General features: G+C 40.9%; 1 protein-coding gene across 1 annotated transcript; it reads left to right on the top strand.

Annotated features, from left to right (window-relative positions):
* On the top strand, nt 1-23582 carry LOC140928815 (beta-1,4-N-acetylgalactosaminyltransferase 3-like). The gene is made up of 4 exons (XM_073378595.1): nt 1-1097; nt 19244-19763; nt 20256-20400; nt 21910-23582. Exons 1-4 carry the CDS (start codon nt 37-39, stop codon nt 22056-22058), a joined length of 1875 nt encoding a protein of 624 aa, XP_073234696.1. The 5' UTR covers nt 1-36; the 3' UTR covers nt 22059-23582.
* The last annotated feature ends 1437 nt before the right edge of the window (nt 23583-25019 follow it).

Here is a 25019-nt window from a genome sequence, read left to right as displayed (position 1 = left end):
AGCTGCGTCCCATTGCAACACCCTTCTACATTCACCATGATTCAACGGCTTCTTAAATCCCGAAGATTTCAAAGAACTGGAAAGCGATTGATATTCGCTCTATGTGTTACATGCTTCATCTCGTTTTCTCTACTGTTGACATTTGTTGGAAAACAAAGCAAAAATACTGTTGACCATGATCATGATGTTGGTACAGCACGTGCTAAGCCTGGCGGTGTAACAAACGGTCTTGATGTTCACATTTGGCGAATGCAATGTGGCTCAAACGTGACGTATTTGAAGAAATCACCATTCTTCCCAAAATATCCTGATGAGAAGAAAGTCATCAACGATTTTGAGATTGAAGACGATAGGGTGGACTACGGTCAGAAAATCTTTGGATATTTACATCCGCAAAGCAATGGTTTGTTTCATTTTGCGATCACCTCTGACGACACTTCGGAGTTATGGATAAGTACAGACGAAAATCCCGGTAATAAACGGCTGGTTGCTCGTGTATTCATTGAAAAAGCAATAGCTTGGACGGGTAAGGATGAGTTAGATAAATATCCTGAACAGAGAACCAAAGAGCCACTCAATCTTCAAGCTAAAAAGAAATACTACGTCGAGGTTTTACACAAACAAGGCTCAGGAAACGGATTCGCGCGTGTATTTTGGACTACATCTGACAAAGATGAAGATTTTAGACTCATCACTTCAGAATACCTCTCGCCATTTTTACCAAGTACATTGCCTACTGAGCCGGCGAAAAAAGTAAAACTACACAATTTGCTTGCGCGGAGATATAAGCAAGAATACCAGCGAAAATCCAGCCTACACAGCAGTGATTTCTTGAAGTTTTATTCTCTGCCATTCGTTTTGAAAGATAATTTTCTTCCTTCATGCGATTACAAGAGTAGTTTCGTAACAGCGGATAAAGTTGACCGCTATGAAGGCATGAAAATGGTCTTCGAATCCAACGTTTTTCCACCAGACGATACGCAGATGTCAAATGACACTGGCGTGGTTTGGACCCGTGCAAATCGTGCCGCCGACAAAGAAATAATGCAGTCAGTCGTGGGTGAGGTGGTCACGGCACTTCGCCTCAAGTCCTCAGAGTAAGTTGATTACAAATTTCATTTCTTTTATTTAACAGTTAATGAATGAGCCTGAGTATCTTATGAAGAGTTATGGAGATCGAGGAGGGTGTTACGGCCTCGACGGATAACACCCTCCGAGATCTACATAATTCTTCATATGATACGAAAGCCGAATTCAATTAATCGTTTTATTGTTCATTCAAAATAATTCCTAGTTTAAAAACAAAGCTAAAACACGGCGTTACTAAAACGAGGGTAAGAGTAACACCGAGGGTGAGGGTAAGGGTGAGTTTAATCAGGGGCACCCAACGACAATTTTCGGAAAATTATCTGTTCGGAAGACGATTTGAGGTCTAAAATTTTCGGATCATTTTCTGAAAAATTTCTTGCTTGCCTGCCTCTCCTAGGATTTTCGAACTTCAAAAAAATCGTATAAGTGCCCATTTTTAACGGATTTTTACCCTAAAAAGGTCTCCTAGAATTTTCGGGAGCCTTTTTTCTGGCTGAAATTTTCGAAAAGGTAAATTTTGATCCCTATAATTTTCGGATCACTATACTTTCAGCTAGGAAATCCGAACAGATGAAAAATTTTTAGGGGATAAAAATAAGCCTTTATCTACCGAAAGTACGTTCAACAATGCTATGTTTATGTGGTTTTGAACTATATTCTCGTTGGGTGCCCCTGTTTAATAGCCTGCGTAGCATAGCCTGTGAAGAGGCCTTTCGTCTAGCGGGGAACTAGGAAGAGGGAAAAGCGAAAAGGACCGCCACGGCACCCGCTGTGCATCAGATCCTGATGCAAGCTCTTATTGGCGAGAACACTGACTGTTGACAGGTCTGATTGACATCGGCTTTTCGGTCGGCACGTAACACGCGATTTGATCCCAAAGTGGAAATAACAAAACACTCCAAAGACTGTTATGCTTGTTCAAAAAGCTATTACCAACGGAGGAACTACGCGCTCCAGTCAAAAGACGCACACTATCTTTAGAAAAACACTAGGCTGGAGTTAACCGAGTCACAATGCAATTCTCCATAGTTGATGTAGCTTCGGTTTAAGCTGCACTTGAATCTTATAACTTTGGATCTGTAAATTACTATCCGTGATAATTTTTAAACATTTCTGCAAAGAAAACTAACGAGCTGGGCCCAGCGTGATACAACATTTCAGAAAAGCATTACATTCACGGACTAAAGAAAATCGCTTAGTTATTCAGATCCACTGAGAAGGCACTTTGGAGAAAAGTAAGACCCTTATTCAGCCGCAATAAAAAGCTTTAGCTCAAAAGAGGTCAAATACTGCCGACCAGAGACAAAAAACAACAGTAAATCAATATGTGTGCCATGACCTCTCAGTGTGAAACAAGCGGCTAAAATCACATTTGCTCAGTGAAAATGTAGAACCTTCCAGAGCATAATCTACCCAGCAGAGTAAGAAACTTATGGGAACAAGCAGCATGTTGGCGTGAGGTAAACGTCGTGTAGGCTTACCGACCCCTTTTATTGCTATAAATACGGGATAAATACCCAAAGGTGCAATTCCTGTCGGCGATCAAAGAGGGGGGCATTGGGATTTTCGGTTTTGCGGTTTTGGCTATTTTTTAAGATCAGTTTTTCGGTTTTTGTTGCAAAAGACTTCGGTTTTTCGGTTTTGGTGGTCATTGCAGTTTGCGGATTTTTCGTTTTTTAGCATCTGGTTTTCGGTTTTCGTGAAAAATACTAGCGGTTTTTCGGTTTTGGTACCCGATGTGGTTTTTGGTTTTTCCTGTTTTGTCCTATTTTGGGTTCCGGTTTCTGTTCGATTTGAGCAGCACTTCGCGGGTCGAATAGCCGCGAAACGCAAAAGTTATTTAGAGGAATGCGTGACAAAATAAATGTCATGGTAGGGGATCAAGCATCTCCCTTGACGCCCGGCGCGACTTTGACCTCGCCGGGTATGGTAGGCGGAATGGTGCAAAATTCAACGAATCAAAATCACTACCAACATCAACAACCAATCTGCAGTTCAACATTTTTTTTCTACATCAACAATAAAATCCGTCCAACTTCAACGATTAATATAATAATCAACATTCGAAATATGCCTAATTCAACAACTAGAGAAAATTAACATCAACAAAAATTCTTCTTTTCTTCAACGACGATTTACCACACAACCAACATCGGACATCGACTTCAACAACAAAACACGTTCAACAATTTGGGGTTTTGTTTGCGGTTTTGCGGTTTTGGATGATTTTTTTCTTCGGTTTTGCGGTTTCTAATATACCCCAATGCCCCCCTCATCAAAGCGCTGCTGATCTCTTTGTACTTTTCTTTGGAGGTTCACGTTCTGGAGAAGTTATGATAGTATCTGTACCTTTCGCATTCCAAGTTCGCTCATTGCAGGGGCTTGTTAAATTAGAAACTGAACTAGCAAGACGAACGGCCCGTCGCGCACAAGTTAAGCAGCTTAAATCGGAAAAGCTTTCTCCTTGCTCAAGAGGAAATCTTGAGGATTCAAGAGTCATTATCAGAGAAAACCGGGCGGTGCCAAAAGATTGGGGTCAGCCGATTTCCTTTATTTTTTCAGCATTTAAAACCAAGCTGATAAGATTAACTTTGGTGACATTAAGAAGATTTCCCGGCGTTTCACTCCCGAGATTAACCACCCCCCTAGTTTTTGGCCAAGGGAAGCCCTAAAAACCAGCAAAAACAATAGCAATTCCTCGGGTCTAAAACATTTATTCCTTAAGGAATTACTGCACAGATTTTTTTCTGAAGCTAAATCACCTAATAATAAACGTTTTGGGTGCTTAAAATCATATTTTTAGTTTAACAGTAATTTTGGCCAAGGTTATAAATCCGGGTATGTTGCGTGACTGTTACAGGACAACGAATTTCGGGGATTTTCGGCTGTTTATTTTTTATTTAATTACAGATTTGAACAAAACAAAAGTTTATTGATCGGCACAAGAAACTCTTTTCACGCGAATTTTGTTGGAAAATGTCAAAGATCGCTCTTACGGCTAACTGCTCGCTGAAGCTTAAATAGCGGAAATACTGCATTATAAAGGTACTAATCCATTTTAAATGAGTATTTTATATTCCACTTAGGTTTGAATAGAGGGAAAATAACTATAAAATACTATTGCTTTAACGTAGGGGTTATACAAGACTGCCATCATGCACGCAAAGGTCTCAATTACTTGGTGCTGCGATGAATCATGATTATTGTCTGGCCTATGCGAGTTAGCCAACAGGACGATGTATGTGCGGTCCTATCTTGTGATAAAATCATCACGACTTTTGAACCACATGCAACAGAAATTCTCAAAGTGTTTGCTTTGTATGCAAAGTTTGTTACATACCCTGCGAGGAGATGCTACATTTTCGCTGTGTGACCTGTCGTGCGAAAAGTAGCCTCTGCCGACAACCGTTCAAATCCGTCCAGAAATCTGGACGAATAAATTTAAAAAACGGGTTTTTTCCTTTTCTTGACCGGTTTCGAGCATTGCGTGAGTCTTGCTTAGCAGATCAGAGTTGTCGCAATTTTTTTTTATTCCCATGAATAAAATAAACAGACGTGACAATTAATTTTGCTTGCGAACGGCGTGACCAATTTCGCGCATGCACGATAGAAAATTGAACGGTTGTCGGCAGAGAGTTTGACTAATAGTCGCGGGTCGCGGGTCGCGGGTCCAAAGTCGCGGTCGTGGGTCCAATGTCGCGGTCGCGGGTCCAATGTCGCGGTCGCGGGTCCAAAGTCGCGGTCGCGGGTCCAAAGTCGCGGTCGCGGGTCCAATGTCGCGGCAGGGGAAAATGATTTGGAGTTCGAGGTAACGGAGTGAAAACGAGTGATATGAAAAAAATATAAAGGGAAAAAAATCGTTTTTATGCATGATACTCTACGTTAACCAATTTACAGGTTACGGATGTTAGAGTCAACAAAATAATGTCTGAAGAAAAGACCTAAAAGAAAAAGCTGGCCGACTTTTGTGTTCACCGCAACTTCATTTTGTTTTCTTTCTATCGGGCCCAGTTATATATAAATTCAGCTTTGAATGTACTTATGCGTAACGGTTTCTGATAAAAAATGTTACCATGAGTTACCATTGTTTTCTTCTTGTCTATGAATTGCTCACAAATGCTTAGGGGTGAAAAATGTGCGATACACTTCATAGACTATAAATTATAAACGTTACAACAACTTATAAAAACCTTTTTTAAAAAAGGCTAACTCGGGCTCGAAAAGCTACGAGTCTGTCGGTAGAAGAAACGAGAACTGTTTCAATTTTAACAAATGTTTTCGGCAAAAATAAAGAAAACGCTTGTTGAGAAACTTCCTGGTCGCAAACTCCCAAAATAAACTCTTTGCACAAGTAACTGGAAAGAGGAGGAGAGACGTTGGGCTTGAAGTGCCAGTAAAGTACATTCAAGCGGGTATTCAAGGCATGAATTTAATATAGAAACAAGTAATAATCCACAGCAATATGGGATAAAGCTCGAGCTTTATCCTCTCTTGTCCACAGAAAGGAGTTTGTTCCCACTAACGATTGAAATCCGGAATCCAAGTTCTACCAAGAGAGAATAGATCATAGTCTCTTGGTTCTACTGAGACTTGAATCCAGTACCTGGAATCTGGAATTACTTACCTAATCTATTGTCTTTTCTTAGCTCTGGTGGAGTTGATAACTTACCGTTTTCAGTGTCTGGTTCACTTTCTTTTTCAGCTTCATGATATCGGGCGTTATTATTTCCTTACACACTTAGGGCCTCTTCATATGAGCCCGGTTGACCGGGCTGGCCCGGTTTCCGAGATCTCGCCTCACCTCTAAATCCTTTGTAAAATTTTCGATGTGTTCATATGAGAGGGCGGGCTGGCTCGGTTCCCGAGATCTCGGTTTTTCCAACCGAGATCTCGGTAAGCGGGCTGGAAATTTTGCCATATGAACACTTCATCCCGGTTACCGGGATGAACGGCGGGATGAATTCTGGCAGTCCGGATGGCATCGTCTTGCATTGCCTGCTGTATTTTCCACATCATAAGCATCCCATTTAACTGCAGTGATACAGCTTTAAGAGTTACCGATGCTAAGTTAAAATTTTTGTGTTTCGCTATGTTTGCTTTGTTTCCTAAATTTGGCGCCAGAACTCGTACCCAGGATCTTTGACCTTTTCTCATCTCGGAAACCGGGCTGAAATTTCTCATATGAACCCAAAGCAAAATTCATCCCGGTAACCGAGCCAGCCCGGTCAACCGGGCTCATATGAAGAGGCCCTTACTCACTTAATTACGATGCATGTTTTCAAGATTTGACTGAGACGCACATTGAATGGCTTCCTATTGTCAGGTTGTCCTGGTTGCCATTCAGGTGAAGAGAACAAGAAGTTGTATTGAACACTCTGGGTTGCCGTCTCAGTGGTAAAAATAAAAGCATTAAGCGAAAATCTTGCTTCGAGAAACAGACTCCTTTCTGTGGATTATTACTTGTTTCCATATTAAATTCATGTCTTGAATACCGCTTGAATGAAGTTTCATGCGCCTATTTACATTTTCTTTCAGTTTTGCCGAAAACATTTGTTAAATATAAGAGTTCTCGTTTCTTCTACCGACAGACTCGTAGCTTTTTGAGCCCGAGTTCGCTTTTTTTAAGAAAAGGCTTTAAGTTGTTGTAACGTTTATAATCTGTAGTCTGTGAAGTGTATCGCATATTTTTCAGTAAATGAACTCCTAAGCATTTGTGAGCAATTCATAGACAAGAAAAAAGTAATGGTAACTTATGGTAACTTTTTTATCAGATACTGTTATGCATAAGTATATTCAAAGCTTAATTTACACATAACTGGGCCCGATAGAGAGAAAACAAAATGAACTTGCGGTGAACACAAAAGTCGGCCAGCTTTTTCTTTTAGGTCTTTTCTTCAGACATTATTTTGTTGACTCTAACATCCGTAACCTATAAATTGGTTAACGTAGAGTATCATGCATAAAAACGATTTTTTCCCTTTATATTTTTTTCATATCACTCGTTTTCAGTCCGTTACCTCGAACTCCAAATCATTTTCCCCTGCCGCGACATTGGACCCGCGACCGCGACTTTGGACTCGCGACCGCGACATTGGACCCGCGACCGCGACTTTGGACCCGCGACCGCGACATTGGACCCGCGACCCGCGACCCGCGACTATTAGTCAAACTCGTCGGCAGAGGCTACTTTTCGCACGACAGCTCCCACAGCAATAATCACAGGAAAAAATAACGGATTCCCATTTTTGGGTATTTAAAGAATACCCACAAAAATCCCAAATTTGGAAGAGTGAGACAAGTCCCAATCTGGGAACTTGGTTGGGAATTCCCTGGTTGGGACTTGTCTCACTTTGCCAAATTTGGGATTTTTATGGGTATTCTTTAAATACCCAAAAATATCCAAAAATGGGAATCCGTTATTTTTTCCTGTGAATGTAGCCTCTGCTCGCAGGGTATTTGTTACATCGATCACTACTGACAAAACCCAACAATGTATTTTATAAAATGCGAAAGAAGAATACGTAGTGCAAAATTCAGTTATTTCCGACATGAGCACAACTTAGCGTAGGCATGAGTGGTTCAGTAAAAGTTCGTTTTCTTGAGTTGCTACCATTTGTTTGCAGACTTAATGCTCTGCATACTTCTCTCAACTGTGCTAACTTCAGCGAACTTTGCTTTCCAGCACGCGAAAGTTCACAAACGTTTACTGCTTCTATTTTAATAGGGTGACCGATAGCCTGCGCGCAGACCCTTTAAACCTTGTTTATCCACACTATATGCGATACGTGGGCCGGCTGCACCGCAGGCTAGGTGACCGATAGTTTGTTCAATGTCTCTGTAAACCTCCTGGCGTATGGCTTGAATGTGGTCTTCTGATTCAAGGGCTGTGAGGTCTTCGTCTGTTACTCGTTGTTCCTCCTCCTGGCGCTCTATTTCATCAGCTTGTCTGTGGCGCTGCAACGCTGACATCCTTGCGAAAAAGTTACTAGTTTGTTGAGCGGTTCTCCATTCGTCTGGTTTGAATTGCTATCTCTAATACTCTTCATCTCTCTAGCCACGTGAATTGGATCAGCCTTTTGCCCTCCCGCTACTCCTTGGTTAAATTTCTGAACAAGAAAGGCTTTTACTTTCTCTTCCATCCTGTTGGTCCGCTTAGTTGATTTAAGCGCCCACCCTTTATTACGGCGTTCTCTAGCACTGGAAGGCTCGGCTTCTTCAAATGCAATTCGCTGTCTATCTCCGCTAGCCACATGCATCTCTCCGACTCGGTCAGCCCACTTCTTTTGTGCCGCATCGTACACAGACTCACAATCTAGATCTGACGCACGTACATGCTTCCCTGCGTCCATGTGAGCTTCCGCTTCCTCTCGAGTCTTGAACGTTAGCACCCGTGTACTTTCACTGCATGAGAATATATCTCCTCGTGGACTGGAAGCGTGGCTAACTGAGCCAAGATTGTTGCTACGTGGACCCCACTCCTTTAGGACTTTCAACCCAGTTTCTTCCTGTGGTACAACTTCAAGCTGACTGTATGATAAGAATCTGCCGGGTCCAACGCTGAATGCATATTCCGTTTCCCTAAAACGAAAAGCTGTTAAGGAGGCTGATACCTGGTATCTTGTTGGCGGTGATTTCTCTATTAGTGTCCACTTTGACAACTGCCGCCCTGACTCCTTTTACTCCTCCATGCGACTCTAGTGCTGTCTTCATGTCTTCCGCAGTGATGACATTGTGTTTTTCATTGACCCATCGTCGTATGTGTGCCTTCATAGGAGCGGTCTTTCGGTCACAGATGTCTTTTCCGGACTGTGGCTCTGAAAAGTCGTAACGTAGAATTGTCATGCTGGTTCGTTGCCCAATGAACGGAAGACTGAGCAAAAGAGATCCACTATGGTAGCAACCTGCGTTATCGGATCTCAGGAAAACATTTTCAATCTCCGGTGATTCTTTCTTGGTGGTATTTAAAAGATGCTCTATTATAGAGGCTACAGCAAAGCTGTTCTGCGTGCAGTTATCGAACAGATGGACAAAACGTTCCACTTGGAATTTTTCAGTATGCTTAGTGATCACAGCACTCACATGCCAGCTTCGTCCTCGTTTTCCGAAGAAATCACTCATTCGTTCCCGATAACGTTGTGGGAGGTATTTCATGGCCCAATCCATAACGATTAAACATGAAGCTGAATCAACATGTACAAGAGCATATTGCTTTCCTTCTTCTTGATTTAGTGTGCGACACAAATGCGCCTTCCAGTCCTGGATAGATGCCAAACAGAGTTTGTAGTCGTGGCTTAACCGCCATCTGTGCTCCTCCGGCATCTCAACACGGTTGATCTCGGATTTAATTTCCTTCAAAACTGTCTCTAATGATTCGCATTGCATGCTCGCAGTCAGTTTCATGCTCGTGCTGACATATGCTTTGCAGGTTGGAGTCACTTGTGTCACCTAGGGCATGTGCAGTGCAGTGATCAGCACAAGTTTCTTCTCTACCAACATGGGACTTAAACTCAGTCTTAAGGTATCCTTTGCCTCCTTGATTTTTTGTTCTGCATCCTTTACCCAGGTAGCCTCCGATCCATGGTCTCCAAGCGTCTTAAGCACGTCAGTGACATTGTCTATGGCCTCCGTCCCTTCTGCTGTGGTTTTGTCGAGTCGCTACAAAGATTTTTGCATTGAGGCACCACACACCTCTATTATTCTGTAGAGTGAACGCTGTCCTGCTGGTTCAAAATTCTGCTCTTTGCAGGAAACTGAGTATTGCTCAATTAATTCTTTGACGGTATCATAGTCCTTATAACTGCCGGAATGATAATGCTTCCTCCCGTGTCGAGCTTAAGCACGTTTGTGCCAAATGCTTTGTCCTGCAGCATCTCAGGTCTTGCGATGTAATCGATAAAATGATCAATTTGAACGGGTGAGATTCGGGAACGGAAAATTGGCTCTTGCGGAACAGGCAGACCTTCACCAACTTTGGTAGCATGCTGACGAGCTTCATCTATTCGCCATTTAGAAAGTGTTGGTATCATGTTCATCAACTGGGACCTGCTAAAATCATTGGCAAAGAGAGAGAGAGTATCTGTCGTTTTCTTTGGCATTACTCGGCATGGTTGTATGACGTGATCAGAACGTCGATTAGCCCAGATGTAGGATCAAAACTTCTACGCCTAGTGGCACCAGCACAATCCTTATTTACTAATCTTTCCTGTCGAAGAGTGGTCCATAATTCCTCTTCCTTTCCAGGGCTAAGGACCGAAAGTGCTGTGCAGATGCTTTCTTTGGCCTTTCGCAGATAGTGCTTTTGCTGTGTTGTCGATATATCATCCTAAGACGTATTCAAAGTTGACACAATGGGTGAAATTCTTCCTCCAGATAAACTGCCAATGGTATTGTTCAGTAGCTGCCTTCTCTGTTGCTGTTCCTCTACTTCGTCGGACCAGATAATGACTTCTTCTTCTGGGATACTTTGTTGGGATGATTGTGATGATGATGAAACCATCTCTTGTTCTGCATTAGATGTTACCAGAGCGCCCTGATCTTCATTCTGCTGTGGCAGTTCAAATACATCTTCATCACCAGCCACTTGAGACTGTCAGTGCAATAAAAGGGATATTAACTACATTTCCATAATTTTTCTGTTACGTTGTTACCGAGAATGGAGCCACAGAAAAGGGAGTTACAGGACTCCTTAACCAGTAAAAACCACGAAAAGTTGCAAACAGACTAAAACCTGAAACCGAATTTTCGGTTTTTTGTCATCCAAAAATTTTGCTACCATGGCAGCGTGACGTAACGACTTCTTCTCTCTATTGCATTCAAACCTTTCCCGGTACTAGTGCCTACCCCTCGTCCTTACATTAGAGAGATTTAGAGTCACGGCAAACAGCAAACGTCGATTTGCCGCATCTCTTTTTTTGTAGTTTACTAGTCATGATATCCACACAAATAGAGGTTTGAACTGAAAGCCATCTATACAAAACAGATGTACTCACTATACCTTAGTCACTTTATTTTGTTATAATTTTTGTTTTAATAATTTGTTTTTTTTAATTGATAGATTTGTTACGTAATAATATGTTAGAGTAATTATTTATGAAAGTAAAAATGTTCTCCCCTTTCTCCAAAATAAAATCTTGGTGTCACATTACACCCTTCCCCCTCCCCCATAAAGGCCACTCTCTACAACGCCCCCTCAAAAAGTGGCCGTTGTAGAGTGGTACTGGTCGGACTGCATCAAGCTTGCAGATCGCTAAAAAACGTTAGGGTGGGAATAGCCAGTCCATCTAACTCCATCTATTTTCAAACTAAAAAAAGAGGCATTAACGTTGCCAATGCTATCTATCGCTTTTTCGTTCTCGGTTCCTAGCTTCCCAGCAAATGATAGTTTTTTTGCAAATTCCCTCCACCCCCCCCCCCCCCCCCCCCCCCCGCCAGGTTTTCCCATCCACGTTTCTTCCACGGTTTTTCGGTCGTTCTTCTTTTGTTTTCTTTTACAGTCTTGGATAGGTTTTTAGATATTTAAACCTGTTGTTAAGTGTTTCAGATGCCTAGCTTAAGTTGCGTGACTAAAGAAAGCAAATACACAACCTGCTGATCGCCCCTTCCTCTTTCAGAGTCTTCTACATGGCGTAGTCTGTAATGCTCTGTGCGACACTTTACACAAATAGCTAATACAAATGAAATAGATAAAGATTAAAAATGTGACTCTTACTTCAACCCCCCAAAATGGAATTTTATATATAGTTTCTGGGACAGCTAAAATTTAGACATTGAGTTTCAATCTTGTTATCAGTGACAGTGGAAAAATACGAGCACTTAAAACATTTTAAGAAAATAGCGCGAGATGAATGATTACTTTTTATTTGAATTAATTTTCCTGTTCTAAAATAATCTGAAAAACGTTTACAGTTGTAGTTTGTAGTTCCTGTTCATGTATGCGTGTCACGCTGTAGCTTCTGTCACGACAACACTTGAAAAGACCTTTTGTGGCAAAAAAGGCTTCCGTTTAGCCTGCGAAGCGTAGACGTATTTCCGGTCGTCGCTTCTCTCCCTCCGTTATTTTTCGGAGGGAGAGAAGCGACGACCGGAAATACGTCTGCGCTTCGCAGGCTAGCTTCCGTCCTGAATAAAAGTATCTTGCTTGCTCATCGCCATCCAAGGTGACTCTTGTGAAGCGAACGAACCGTTCATATTTTATAGCAAGTGTGGTACAACGAAAGTACGCAAATTTCGGCGAGTCGTAAATGAAACTGATAACCCAGCGGCGCGCGGGACATATAGATGTTGCTCGATCTCAAATTACGCAGCTACAATTATACGTGTAAGTCGTTTTTTTAATTTGTTAATTTCATATTTTGGCAAACAAAAATTTTCAGCAAAATCCAAGTAAAAAATATTCTCCTGAAACTTTATATGACTGAAAATTCGTCGCACAGACAATTTAAAAAATCGTCCATTCAATTCTTTATAATTAATTCTAATTAATACGTCTGCTTTATAATTTGTATCATACGTGTACGACTGCAACGGTTTCCACTGTTCCAAAGTAAGGTTGATTTCTTTTCATTGCAGTATCCTTTCCAAATCATTTTTTTTATACGGGTGATGAAGTTTTCAGCCGTCTAAAGTTACAATTTAAAGGCCATTACCAAAAGGCAAGGTTACATGCTTTATGCAAAATACAACAAAATCACGTTCACGAAAATAGGCTTCCCGTGAAAAGAGTTTCTTGTACCAATCAATACTTTTTTGCTTTTGACTTAGAAGGGTATAGACTATTGTAAAATGGAATTATTTAACAAATAATTAGCCGCACTTTCAAGATAATGGGCTTAGAAAATCGCCGAAATTCGCTGTCCTGTAACAGTCACACAACATACCCGGATTAAAAACCTTGGCCAAAATTACCATTACACTAAAAATTTTATTTTATGCATCCAAAACGTTTATTTTAAGGTACTTTAGCTTCAGAAAAAAATTTGTGCCCTAATTCCTTAAGGAAAAATTATTTTAGACCCGAGGAATTGCCATTGTTTTTGGTGGTTTTTAGGGCTTCCCTTGGCCAAAAACTTGGGGGGTGGTCAATCACGAGAGTGAAAAGCCGGGAAATCTTGTTAATGTCACCAAAGTTAATCATATCAGCTTGGTTTTAAATGCTGAAAAAATAAAGGAAATCGGCTGACCTCAATCTTTTGGCACCGCCCGGTTTTCTCTGACAATGGCTCTCTGAAAATGCTTGGGCTAGTACAACGCTGTCTTGGCCACTGTCAACCAGCAAGGACGTCTTATTTCTTGAAACGCCAAAGACCGGCACCGTATTAATTCTCTTACCGGAGATCAACAATTTTTTGCAAAATCGATGATTAGGCTCGCGGTCCATTTCACTTTGTTTTGAGACGGAGCAAAACACGTTTCCCGTTAATTTTCCCAGGAGTTACTCACTCGCGAAATTGATTGACAGATAACGATCTCAATGTCAGATGTTCGGCAGGATAATTACAAGAGGGTATGCTACGCCAAAAGTGACAAAATATCAAAGATGCAACTTTATAATTCAAATCCACCAATTCACTATCAAGATCGATAAAATTAACATCAATTTGCTTTTTGAATTTGTCAAGATTGTAGAATTTAATTTCAATTCCCACGTGTTTCATGTCATGTATCAAGAGACACATTTTCTAATTCAAGATGCATGTTTTTTAAATCAAGAAGGGAGACGACAATTTTTGATCAGTTTTGTTTCCGAGGGGGACTGAAACCGAAAATCTGCCATGCTCCATGGACTGCTCCATGAAGAATCCCGCCCATTCTTGCTCATTCCCGCCTTCCCGCGTTAGACATGGCGGAGGAAGGAATCGAAGAACTTGTCAGAAGAATCATTCGAGCAGCACAAGGAGTTAACACATCTCAAACGTGTCAACATCTGACGAAGAACTGAGGCGGCGATTTAAGAACGAGATAGGCTCCATCAGAAAGAAAGCAGAACAGGCTCTCGTAGAAGCGCTGGTGAAATATCACCACAGGCGCGCAGAAAGATTAACAAACAAGCTTCGTAAACTCGAACAGTATAAATCTCGCAGGAATACTGTAAGGAATAATATAGGAATACTAAGCAGACGTCTCACCAGAAAACGCAATCACCGGCTAAAAAGAAAACTGTCAACAAAGATGACAATGTAAATTGAAGACCAAGTGTGTGCGAATAAACAAAGTGAATCTTACTCTTGTCTCTTGTCAGACTCCTTAGAAGTAAGGGGAAAGGGAAAGCAAACCGTAGAGATAACAAAGCGCCAAAAACCGCAAAAGAAAAGAGCAGAGAAAAATCAAAGACAAACAGCGCTTTTTTAACACCATTGAGTGACGCAAACAGTATATCAAAAACCTGTCAAATGAACAACTCAACGGAACTCAACTGACAGATAAGCAAATTACTCTACTATCGCTTGGTCTTAAGTTTATCCCTTCACCCGTGACAAAAGAAAATCTTATCAGGCGCCAGCTTCTCGCTAACTTCAATCAATTTGCGAGACGAATGCGACTGCAATATATTTTTCACTGGGAAGAAAACGAACCTCATCCTTTCCACGTGAAATCGGACTGGGAACCACCAGTCCAGCTATCTGTAGCTCTGGAGACCTTCCTAGATGAGGTAAAATTAGAGCTCGCAAGTATTGAATTTGACAAGCCAAAAGATAATATATCTACGGGAGAGCGCCAAGCTCTCAAAGAGTTATCGCGCAACAAAAGCATTATCTGGTAAAGGTAAACACCACCGTATTGATGAGCAGACAGGACAAGCTAAACGAAGTCAGGTTCTGCTTGATGATTTAAATAACTACCGATTTCTAGACAAACCAATGGTTGAAACTACAACCACAAAAGCTCAACAACTTATTAAAACACTGCTCTCAGAAGGCCACATTGATAAAACGACGGCCAAATGGCTCTCCCTTACGCCCGATCCTCCGCGAATCCCCGTGTTTTACACACTTACTAAAATCCACAAACCGACACCTCTCGGAAGACCTATTATATCAGGGTGTTCCGGACCTACAGAATTGATCTCAGCATTTGTTGATCACCTTATTCAGCCAATAGCACAACTACAAGCTTCGTATCTTAAAGATACGACAGACTTTATTAACTTCATCGAGAGGATTAAACTGCCTAAAAGTGCCATACATGTTTCAATGGACGTCACAATACAAAAAAAAAAAAAAACACAACGAGAGGGTATTACCACTGTATGCCTTGCATACGAAGAATTTCACCAAGGAAACCCTCCAGTCTCTACCAGGTTTTTAAGCGAAATGTTTAGTCTAGTACTACTAGAAAACTCGTTCCAATTTAACTGGAAAGATTATCTTCAAACCCATGGAACAGCCATGGGCAAGAAAATGGCCGTAGCCTTTGCTAACATCTTTATGGCCAAAATAGAAAAAGAACTTACTCAGACAGAGCATCTTTTGGAAAAGGTTTATATCGATGACGTCATATCAGTATGGGACACAAGCAGAAACGAAATAGAAGAATTCGTTCTAGTCCTTCTACAGGCAAACAACTTCCATCCTACAATCAAATTCTATCACGGCTGAAATATCAGAAACAGAGACTACATTCTTGAACACGAAAGGTACAAAGGTGTCAGATTCAACAAGGATTCTATCCTTTGCGTGCGAATACACTTCAAGCCTACAGAAACATTCCAATACACGAATTTGTGTTCGTGTCAGCCACCAGGCGTCACAAAAGGCTTCATTAAAGGAGAAGCTTTAAGGCTTCTAAGAACAAATTCCTCTGAAATCACTTTTGAAGAGAACATGAGGAATTTTTCAGCACGCCTCAAGAATAGAGAGATTACCCAGCTACAGCTGTAGAAAGACATCTCTCAGAGGTCATTTTCGCAGACAGAAAGAAAGCACTAGAACAGAGAAACAAAAATGCAAGTAAGAAAATACTACCCTTTGTAACGCAATACCACCCTGCGTTGCCCAACCTCAAGAACATACTCATGGGGAAATGGCACCTTGTACAGAACCAACCATATCTCAGAAACATCTTTAAGGAACCTCCCCTATCGCAAAGGAAAATCCCTAAAAGACACTCAAGTAAGTGCTAAACTATGAGGGTTTTAAGACCAATCTATTTGCGAACTGCAGGAGTCATGCAGGCCCGTCAACACTTTTAAACCTTGAATTCCAACCCGTGTGCTCGGTTTCAGTCCCTCTCGGAAACAAAACTGATCAAAAATTGTCGTTTCCCTTCTTGATCTAAAAACCATGCATCTTGATTTAGAGAATGTGTCTCTTGATACATGACATGAAACACGTGGGAATTGAAATTAAATTCTACAATCTTGACACATTCAAAAAGCAAATTGATGTTAATTTTATCGATCTTTGATAGTAATTTGGTTGATTTGAATTATAAAGTTGCATCTTTGATATTTTGTCACTTTTGGCGTAGCATAAGAGGGCGGAATAGCAGCCTCAAATGTTTGTCTACAGGCTCTCTCCCCCCCTTTCCCTTCCCTTTCCTTACTATTTTTCTCCCCAAACAGAGAGCATGTTCACAGGCTAGCGTAGCATGGCGGTTTTGTCGAGTCGGGCGCACGAGCGGCGAAGCCGCGGGCCGCGAAATTCGCGCGCAAAGCCGCGAGAAAAATAAAAATTGCTTCCGCCCCAATCTCCTCGCGGTTTTTATGCCCTCACCCACCTTCATTACTTAGCCCGCCCAACCAAAACCGCCACGTTACGCAGGCTATGAGTTTAAGGACAGGGTGAAAGCGTATGGAAACATAACTGCAGCGATGATCATTCAACTATCATTCATCCGTTACTCTTACTGGTTTTGTTAAGCGCAAAAAAGAAATTTTCTCACAGAAATCGCGTTCTTTTGCGGACAAAGGCTGTAAAAAAAAAGTCGGTCCAAGAGTGGAGGAAGACCGGAAATCAATGATCGCAAATTTGTCTACTGATCTCCCTCCCCTTGTTTGACCTCAGAGTGCTCATATTGCTCTACTCATGGAAACCAATTAGAGAGTAAACCTATCGTCTGGTAATCACGTGAAATTTCACGACCCGGTGACATTTTATCAATTTTTATAAGGTTGTTCCAGTTTGTGAGGTTTGGTACTTTTTGACCGATCAGTTGTTGTTCATGGGAGTGGCCTAAATTAAGGTGACAATGTCTCTTACTTTACAATATTTTTATATCCTTGATTATTCGGTATCTTTGCTTTCAAAATTAAAGGTTGTTTCGTCTGCACATATAGATCAAATGTAGGTCGGCGTAATCTTTAAGTTAACACTGATTTGTAAGATTACGGATTAAGGATATAAGTGAACACTTTAATGATTATTGTAAGTCATGATTATCATATTGGAGAATAGCCGGTTGAAACTGGATTACCCACGTGAAAAAATGGAAAACACCCTTTCTAACTTGAGAAAGGCTGGTTATAGTTTGCATTAACTGTTTCGTTTTCTTATTAGACTGTTAAGAAGGCATATTGTCATTAATTCCCTGTCATTAAGCATCATCTGGCATATTATTGGAAAACGGTGCTCTTTAAAATGAAAGGCTGGTCCAGGGCTGGTCTAATTTCAAGGTTTGGCTAGCTTTCGCGTTTCAGTTGCAGTTAAGTATTTCCAACAACGTGACCGCAAATTAATTTTTTGCTCTTGAAAGGCTTGAATAAAGGCATGGATTAATAGTCTTCGATCGTTCTCTGTACACTAAGGGACTGTTTATATGGGGATGTGAAACCCTGGGTTGGCGAGGTGATCCGTCAAAGGGTTAAAAAGCAAACCACCTTTTCATGCAATCTTAGAACGTCCACAATCCCGTTCCGAGGTTTTATTTCTTGTGTGGTCGCTTTTCTCTTTCTTGAACACTAAGTATTATATTGCACCAAACCTACATTAGTTTAACTGATGTACTTACTTGTTTATTAAATTTGATATTGTTCGCAATATCAATTCATACCCCAAAGATATCCCGACAATCTTTTAGATATGTTACATTTGGAGACGAGCAAACTGTACATCTAATACTTTTCCTTAAAAAAGGCAAATGTATGGCAGGGGCGGATCCAGGATTTTTTTTAGGAGGGGGTGCACTCGTCTCTTGCTCTACTTCAACGCCAATAAACCACATAGGTTTTTTTTGCAGAATACCAGTTGTATTAGAAAACCGCAGGTCATCTCAGGGGGGTGCGCACCCCCTGCATCCTCCCCCTAGATCCGCCCCTGTATGGTCTTTAAACCTCGCCAAGTCCAAGTCGTACGAACTGTAAAATTTAAAGTAATATTCATTTTGGTAATCAACATCATGATTGTTCAAGTATAAAGGAGACAATTTTTTTTTGGAGTAATTTTGGATGAAAATTGTGGAATTCCCACAACTCGAACTTCTCGCAACTGAAATTTTGCTATTCGATTAGTTATATTTTCCTTGGTTTTTCTTGTAATAGCAATCCTTCACCCTTACCCTCACCCTCACCCTTACCCTTACCCTTACCCTCAGCAACAGGTTTAATAACTGAAAAAAACAAAAACCTTGAACGTGCAGCACGCTTTTTGGCAGATTTCTTTGCCGTTATCTCACGACTAACGTTGTCATACTTGAGCGAGATGGCGATCGTCGCAATACCTATGTCTTGAACGTGTATCACACTTTTTTGCAGATTTCGTTGTTGTCACGACTAAACTTATCAACTTTTATCGCTGAGAATGGCAATAGGTTCCTCACTTTAATCTTTAAGATCGTCGTTACATCTTTCAATATTGATCGTGGCGACTTTGATTTCGTCTGAAATACCCATAGAGTCTCATTATTTCTCTCTGGCAAAGCTTACACCAGGATTACTGTTTGTTGAATTAAAAAAAAACTAGACCCTTGTTTTTAACTTGAAAGAAACATTTTAAGAAGGGCACCTCACAGTAAAAACAAAAAACTAGAGGCGACATTAGTTTCTCGCTACCATACATCTTGGTTCCATTGATTTTAGCCTCTGTACATCCGCCCTTTCCCCTCCCCTTCTCGGCCGATTTTTTTCTGAGGGGAGCGCACAACTTCACACAGGCTACATTAATGGTTCTGTACGCTCATAAATTGTTCTTTCGTTCATTTAAACCTTACGATTTTCTTTCAGAACTTACTTTTTGAAGAGAATTCACAAAGTTCTACAAAAATCGGATCCTGTTTATGGGGACCGATATTCAGTTGATCTGGAACTTGGCCTGTCTCACACTGAAAAATCTTATCGCTTCTCTGAGCACGTGTATCAAAAAAAGGGAGCGAACAGTTTGTGTCTTCCCAAGGGAATCGAGTGGAACAGAAACGCCACGGTTTACATAATACTCCCCGTCAAAGATCAGGGAAGATGGGTCTATCATTTCATCAATGATCTCACGGTTGCCAGCTTATTAACGGGTGATACGAACTTCCACGTTATTGTTGCTGATTTCGAGAGTCAAGATATCGACTTGGCCAAAGCGTTCGACACTGCCCTTCTGAGGAGCAGGCACACTATTATCAACTTGACCGGTAAATTTTACAAGACGCTGGCACTGAACAATGCTGTAGAGCAAGTACCCAATGCGCATGGTCTGTTGTTTTTGTTTGATCTGCATATCGATGTGCCCGTTGACATTCTGGACAGCGTGCGAAAGGTGAGTTGACACGTGTTGTTATAGATCGTTTTCACTTGGAGTCACGGCTTAAGTCACGGCGACCATATTGGTGTTCCAAAACAATGAAACCGCGGCCATTGCATGTTGGTGTACCAAGACAATCCTGTCGATGTTGAACTCTTTCCTCATGTAAACGCTTTTTATTTTGTTCCAATAAATTACCAAAGATGTTGGCCTCGTGAGTGAGAACGCTCCATAACAAGATACACTGACTTCTTTTGCGGATAACTTGTTATTTTGTCTCAAAATACTAATACTAATCGATCGAACTTTCCTATAATCTATAGCGTTTTTTGCCTACACGTAGCCAAAAATCTAAATGCCGAGTGTCTGTTAGATTTTAGAGTACTGAAAATGTTGTGGTCATTTCTGTTGGAAAATGGGTTCTACCAAATTCCTTCCGACCACACTGTCAGAATTCTTGTTACGTTTAAGTATCAAGATCAAGTTTAGTTTCCTTATTTTCAACAGAACACCATAGAAGGAAGAATCGCTTTCTTTCCCGCAGTGGGACGTCTAGACTGTCAAAGTACATATATTGATCATCAAGGCTTTTGGCAGATGGACGGCTTTGGTCTTCTTGCTGTATATAAATCGGACTGGATACATTTTGGCGGTAAGTTCAAAGAAAATCGTTATTTTAATACCGTTACTGCTGAACCACCTGACGTGCATTTTAATATTTTTTTGGCTCCGATCCAAAAATAAGAGAACTGTCGAGAGTAAAATTTTCATTTTGAGCTACTAGACGATAAAGCGTATTTTTTTACATGACTTTATGTAGATACCCTGCGTTGCAGACGCGATCAAACCTCGGTAAGTAACGTTTCTTCGCCGAGGTCTTTGTTCTGGGCCCAAAACGGACTCAACAACTTAGCGGAAATACGTTTTGAATTCCCTTTCAACAGTTCCTAAAGTAACGACGCCCCGAAAGTAGTGGATAAAATTTAATAGGCGTTAGCAAATGCCAAAAGTAGCGACCCTCCGAAAGTAGCGACTTCAAAAGTGATTTCCCTTCTTGCTAGAAATATCGAAAATCATAGTGCTGTTACAACAAGCTTTACCAAACTGACGGGCATAATGATCTTTGACATTCCCTTATGTCACTCAAAACGCACAGTACATCTTTTTTTTTGTTCAAAAAGTCTTTCTTTCGTCTGTGAGAGTCCACCCCGTAATCAAACAATTCTTTTGAATATTTGTTTTAAAAGCAATAACATAAAAATAAGTTTCTCCAAATAAAAAGTGTGGATTTTTTCACAATTGTCGCGATGTTATTATCGTAACTTTGTACGGCCCATGTACGATACAGGTTTAAGCTACCTGAAAGTAGCGATAGGCAAAGGCTGCTAAATCCGAAAGTGACGAGGGTGGTTACTTTCGGAACTTTGCGGTATGTCTTCTTTAAAAGGCCAATCATGGCGGGTACTCAAATGATGGTACTCAGGTGGGGTACCAGAACAAGGATTTTGGCGCTGTTTCGCAGACGTTACTAACCATGGATTGATTATGTCTACGACGCAGGCTATATGTCGAAAGATCCAAGGAATTTCCTTGTTAAAACTTATCAGTTGTTATTTAAACTCCAGTTAGCCTGCTAGCAAGCTCTCCGGGACGCTCTGACTTGCTTGAAGGCTCGACCACAGTTAGTCAGGTGAAATGATCAGTAAGGACAAAGGCTATTCGTAAAACATATTCCAGAGGTTAACGCGCGGAAAGATTTAACCGGTTACCTTCCAATTTTTCGCATGGAAGTCGTCCGTTGACGTTGTATTCGTTTTCAATACATTAGATTTGTTTAATACGTACATCCGTCTCGCACGTTTTTTATGTACATTAAGTCAGTATTTTTCCTAATTTACTTATCGGTGTAACATACGAATAATTTTAAAAGTAATTTTTAAAAGTTTGGATCAAATAGAACAGTGTGATTTATTGTTACGATTGGAGTCACACATTCTATGTGTTTGCATTGGCGCATCGTGAGAGCGCTGTTATGTGATGCACGTTCTGAAAGTCTAATAGCGGTTTGTATTTGGGGCGGGGGGGTTGCAAGATAAGAGAGTTGTAGCCGTTTGTCTTGTCATTGTGTACAATCGTAACTTTTAACTGCTTAATTTTAAAGGAATGAATGCCGAGGAATTCAAGTACAAATGGGGTGGAGAAGACTGGGACCTACTGGACCGCGTCGTGAATGCTCAGTTGGAAGTTGAACGGATCAAGTACCCAGGCCTCTATCATCATTATCACACCAAGCAGGAAATGTGGAGTTAATGTACACAGCAACCGGGCCTGCTTCGGTTAGCAAAGTGCTAAGGCACCGAGCAAGTCTGCAACTAGTCATGGAAGTGTTGAGCAGTGATAGGCAAAAGATCCTCGTGAAATGCCACGGAGTGTAGTATTTGACAAATCCAGTGTTCATTCATAGTTCTGAATACGTCATAGTAATTTCACAGCAAAGTATATTTAACTAGTCTTCGATCGTTATCACAGATCGACACAGATTACAATCACCGAGTAACAGTTTCTGTAGCCTGATTTCACAGTAGACCTGCACAGTTCTAAACCTCTTTTTTCACTGGTCCCGTTTAATCTGCACTTCCATTGTTTTCAGGGATAGGAGCATTGTTTTGTGACAATCCCTATTGTTTTCCCAGCTAATCAAAAACAATCTCTGAAATAGAAGCGGGATCGCCCGATTTCCAAACATAAAATTGTGTTTTATCGACGACACTGACTTGATTTTACCACCGTCAAAGGTTAAAAAGATGACGTATTGAACAATATTCCGTGGTCAATTCGAGTTAACCTTTTATTGTGGGAAGTTAACTTATTCAACTCAGTTGATAATATCAAAGTGTAGTGTTTCAAAAAATTTAGTCCTCCACAACAATAATTTTGGGTATAGTTACATATTCTTCTTTGCAATTTAATAGCTTTGATTAATTTTTCACTTTTAAATAGTAAATACAAAACAAAAACACTGCAAAAAGTTAACAAATAACTCAAAAAACACTATACAAAACACCAAGTACCCAAACAAATTTCGAATAGAAACATTCACAATGCCATCAACAAGCGAAAAGGAAAAAAAAAAAGAACAGTTACACATGTTTTTGTAACAGCCATTTTGTAATTGGTTTCAAATGTACCCAGTAGTGAGGGTAGGAAATTGTCTCCTACCTCTTAAGTAGATGTTAAGTACATGTGATAGTCATCATCAACCTACAATGTGGATTTGGTTAAGATGTGGACAGTGAACAGTAAAGGTTTTTCTTGTTAAATAATTTCTGTTAGGCGCATTTGAAGACAATGTCATTTAACCTCCATTAGGCCAATGAGCTCGCAGCTCGCTGTAGACGCAAATATTTCAGCTTTTATAATATAAAAACCAAACAAAAAATAATTTCCTTCTCTGCCCTTGGGGGCACGGCCAAATGTTGAAAAACTTACAAGTGACAATTTTTATTTAATATTTTCTAAACTTTAAGTGAGTTGTAAGAGCAAACACTTTATATTGTTAAGGTTGATAGCCTCTGTACGTGAGCTGTTATTAGTTGAAAATAAGCATCAGCAAAGAAATAATATGAAACATCGAACTGGCCATGATAATTCCTTTTCTACTGTAATTTGCCTTTGTTAGAACAACTAAAACAGTTATGTATCAGTGAAAGATCGATGAAGAACAGTTAATTTAAAACCCTTGCAATCGCTCTTCTTGCTGTACAAAGCAGGCTTATCAGGGGTCAGAAGTTCAACGACTTTTTTGATTAAGTGATTAAAAAAACGATAGGCTTTGGGAACGACATGGTTGTTTACTATTTATATGGGTAGACCGGGCAGTTCACGGCTCGGGGCAAATGGTAAACAAAATTCATTAGGACTTGTAGATTCATTCTGCAGTCGTGTATACCACTGGAACTTGTGGGCAAGTCTAAAATCCCCGGGGAACGAAACATACAAGCGGAAAAACAAAACGGACGGGAGGGAGACAATTCCCCCCAGCCCCCCCCCCCCCCCCCACCCTCTGTGCTTTAGCTGGCTTTAGTTAGGAATTTACTTTATCTTTTTTTTCCAGAATTCGATTTTTCTTGGATTCATATTACGAATTCTCAAGTACTTCATCACTGACGAAAATTATTTCGTCGTTAAATCATCAAAACAAACTTGATAGTCTGTACTTCATGTACGACTTCATATAATGTGAGATGCCCATAACTTGGCTCTTTCTACGTTATAATTTGGGGACTGGGTCGATTTTTGCTTATCGCAGGGGTGGGGTAGGGGGGTGCGTCGGAGGTTTGGCGAGGGGGTCGTTAATACAGAAGATGAAGCCCCCAGATCTTAGATCTCCATAAGAACCAGGCCCCGGTTGTTCAAACGTTGGATCGCGCTATCCACCGGACTGAAATCATTATCCAGCGGATACTTTTACGCTGGATAGTGATTTATCCGGTGGATAGCGCTATCCAACGTTTGAACAACCTGGGCCAGAGGTTTTATCTCTGCTACCCTGAACGCCTTGAAAAGGAACAGATCGCTGAGTAAAGGGTTGATGGTAAGTGTCTGTTGTGAGGATTTTACAGCAGCAAATTTCCCTTTCGTAAACGTCGCTGTCATTTTTAAGACACTTAGAAGAAAATTTTTGACCTTTTATTGAGAGTGGTTTCTATTAGAAAGAAAGAAGATCGCAATCCAGTGTCAAACCCGCACCTTTCGTAACCTAATCTCTCGTTCGTATCTTTACACTACCACACCGAGCCGCCAGAATTCCGAAAAAATTTAAGTGCATAAACTAGCAAACTGTCTTTCTTAACTGATACCTCGAGTTTGCGTTGGAGGACATCCGGGGAAACGACGACTCCGAAGGGTAATCGGTACCTCCCGGAAGGGATATTAAAGATGCACAGTAGGCTGGATGGGTAATCTAATTCCACGTGCCAGTACCCTTTCTTTGTATCTACAACGGAGAAGTTCTTCTTTCCACGGAGCGGAGATAGCTTCATTGATGGTCCTGGTATATGTCCTGGTAGTATTCTCGATGTAAGTTATTGTTTAGATCCCTTGGATCGAGACACAGCCTTACTTTCTACTCTCCATCAGGGGTTTCTTTGATCTTGCACACGATAGAATTGATGCAGTCAGTCGGTTGGGGGGTGATTATGTCATCAGCTATCACTTCCTTAAGTTCAGCTTTTACAAGAGAAGTATATGGGCTGGGACCGTACGCGGGGG

The sequence above is a fragment of the Porites lutea genome, chromosome 2 (assembly GCF_958299795.1).
Source record: "Porites lutea chromosome 2, jaPorLute2.1, whole genome shotgun sequence".
NCBI classification, from domain to species: domain Eukaryota; kingdom Metazoa; phylum Cnidaria; class Anthozoa; order Scleractinia; family Poritidae; genus Porites; species Porites lutea.
The sequence above is the reverse complement of the archived record's forward strand: the minus strand, read 5'-3'. Positions and strand labels throughout refer to the sequence as shown.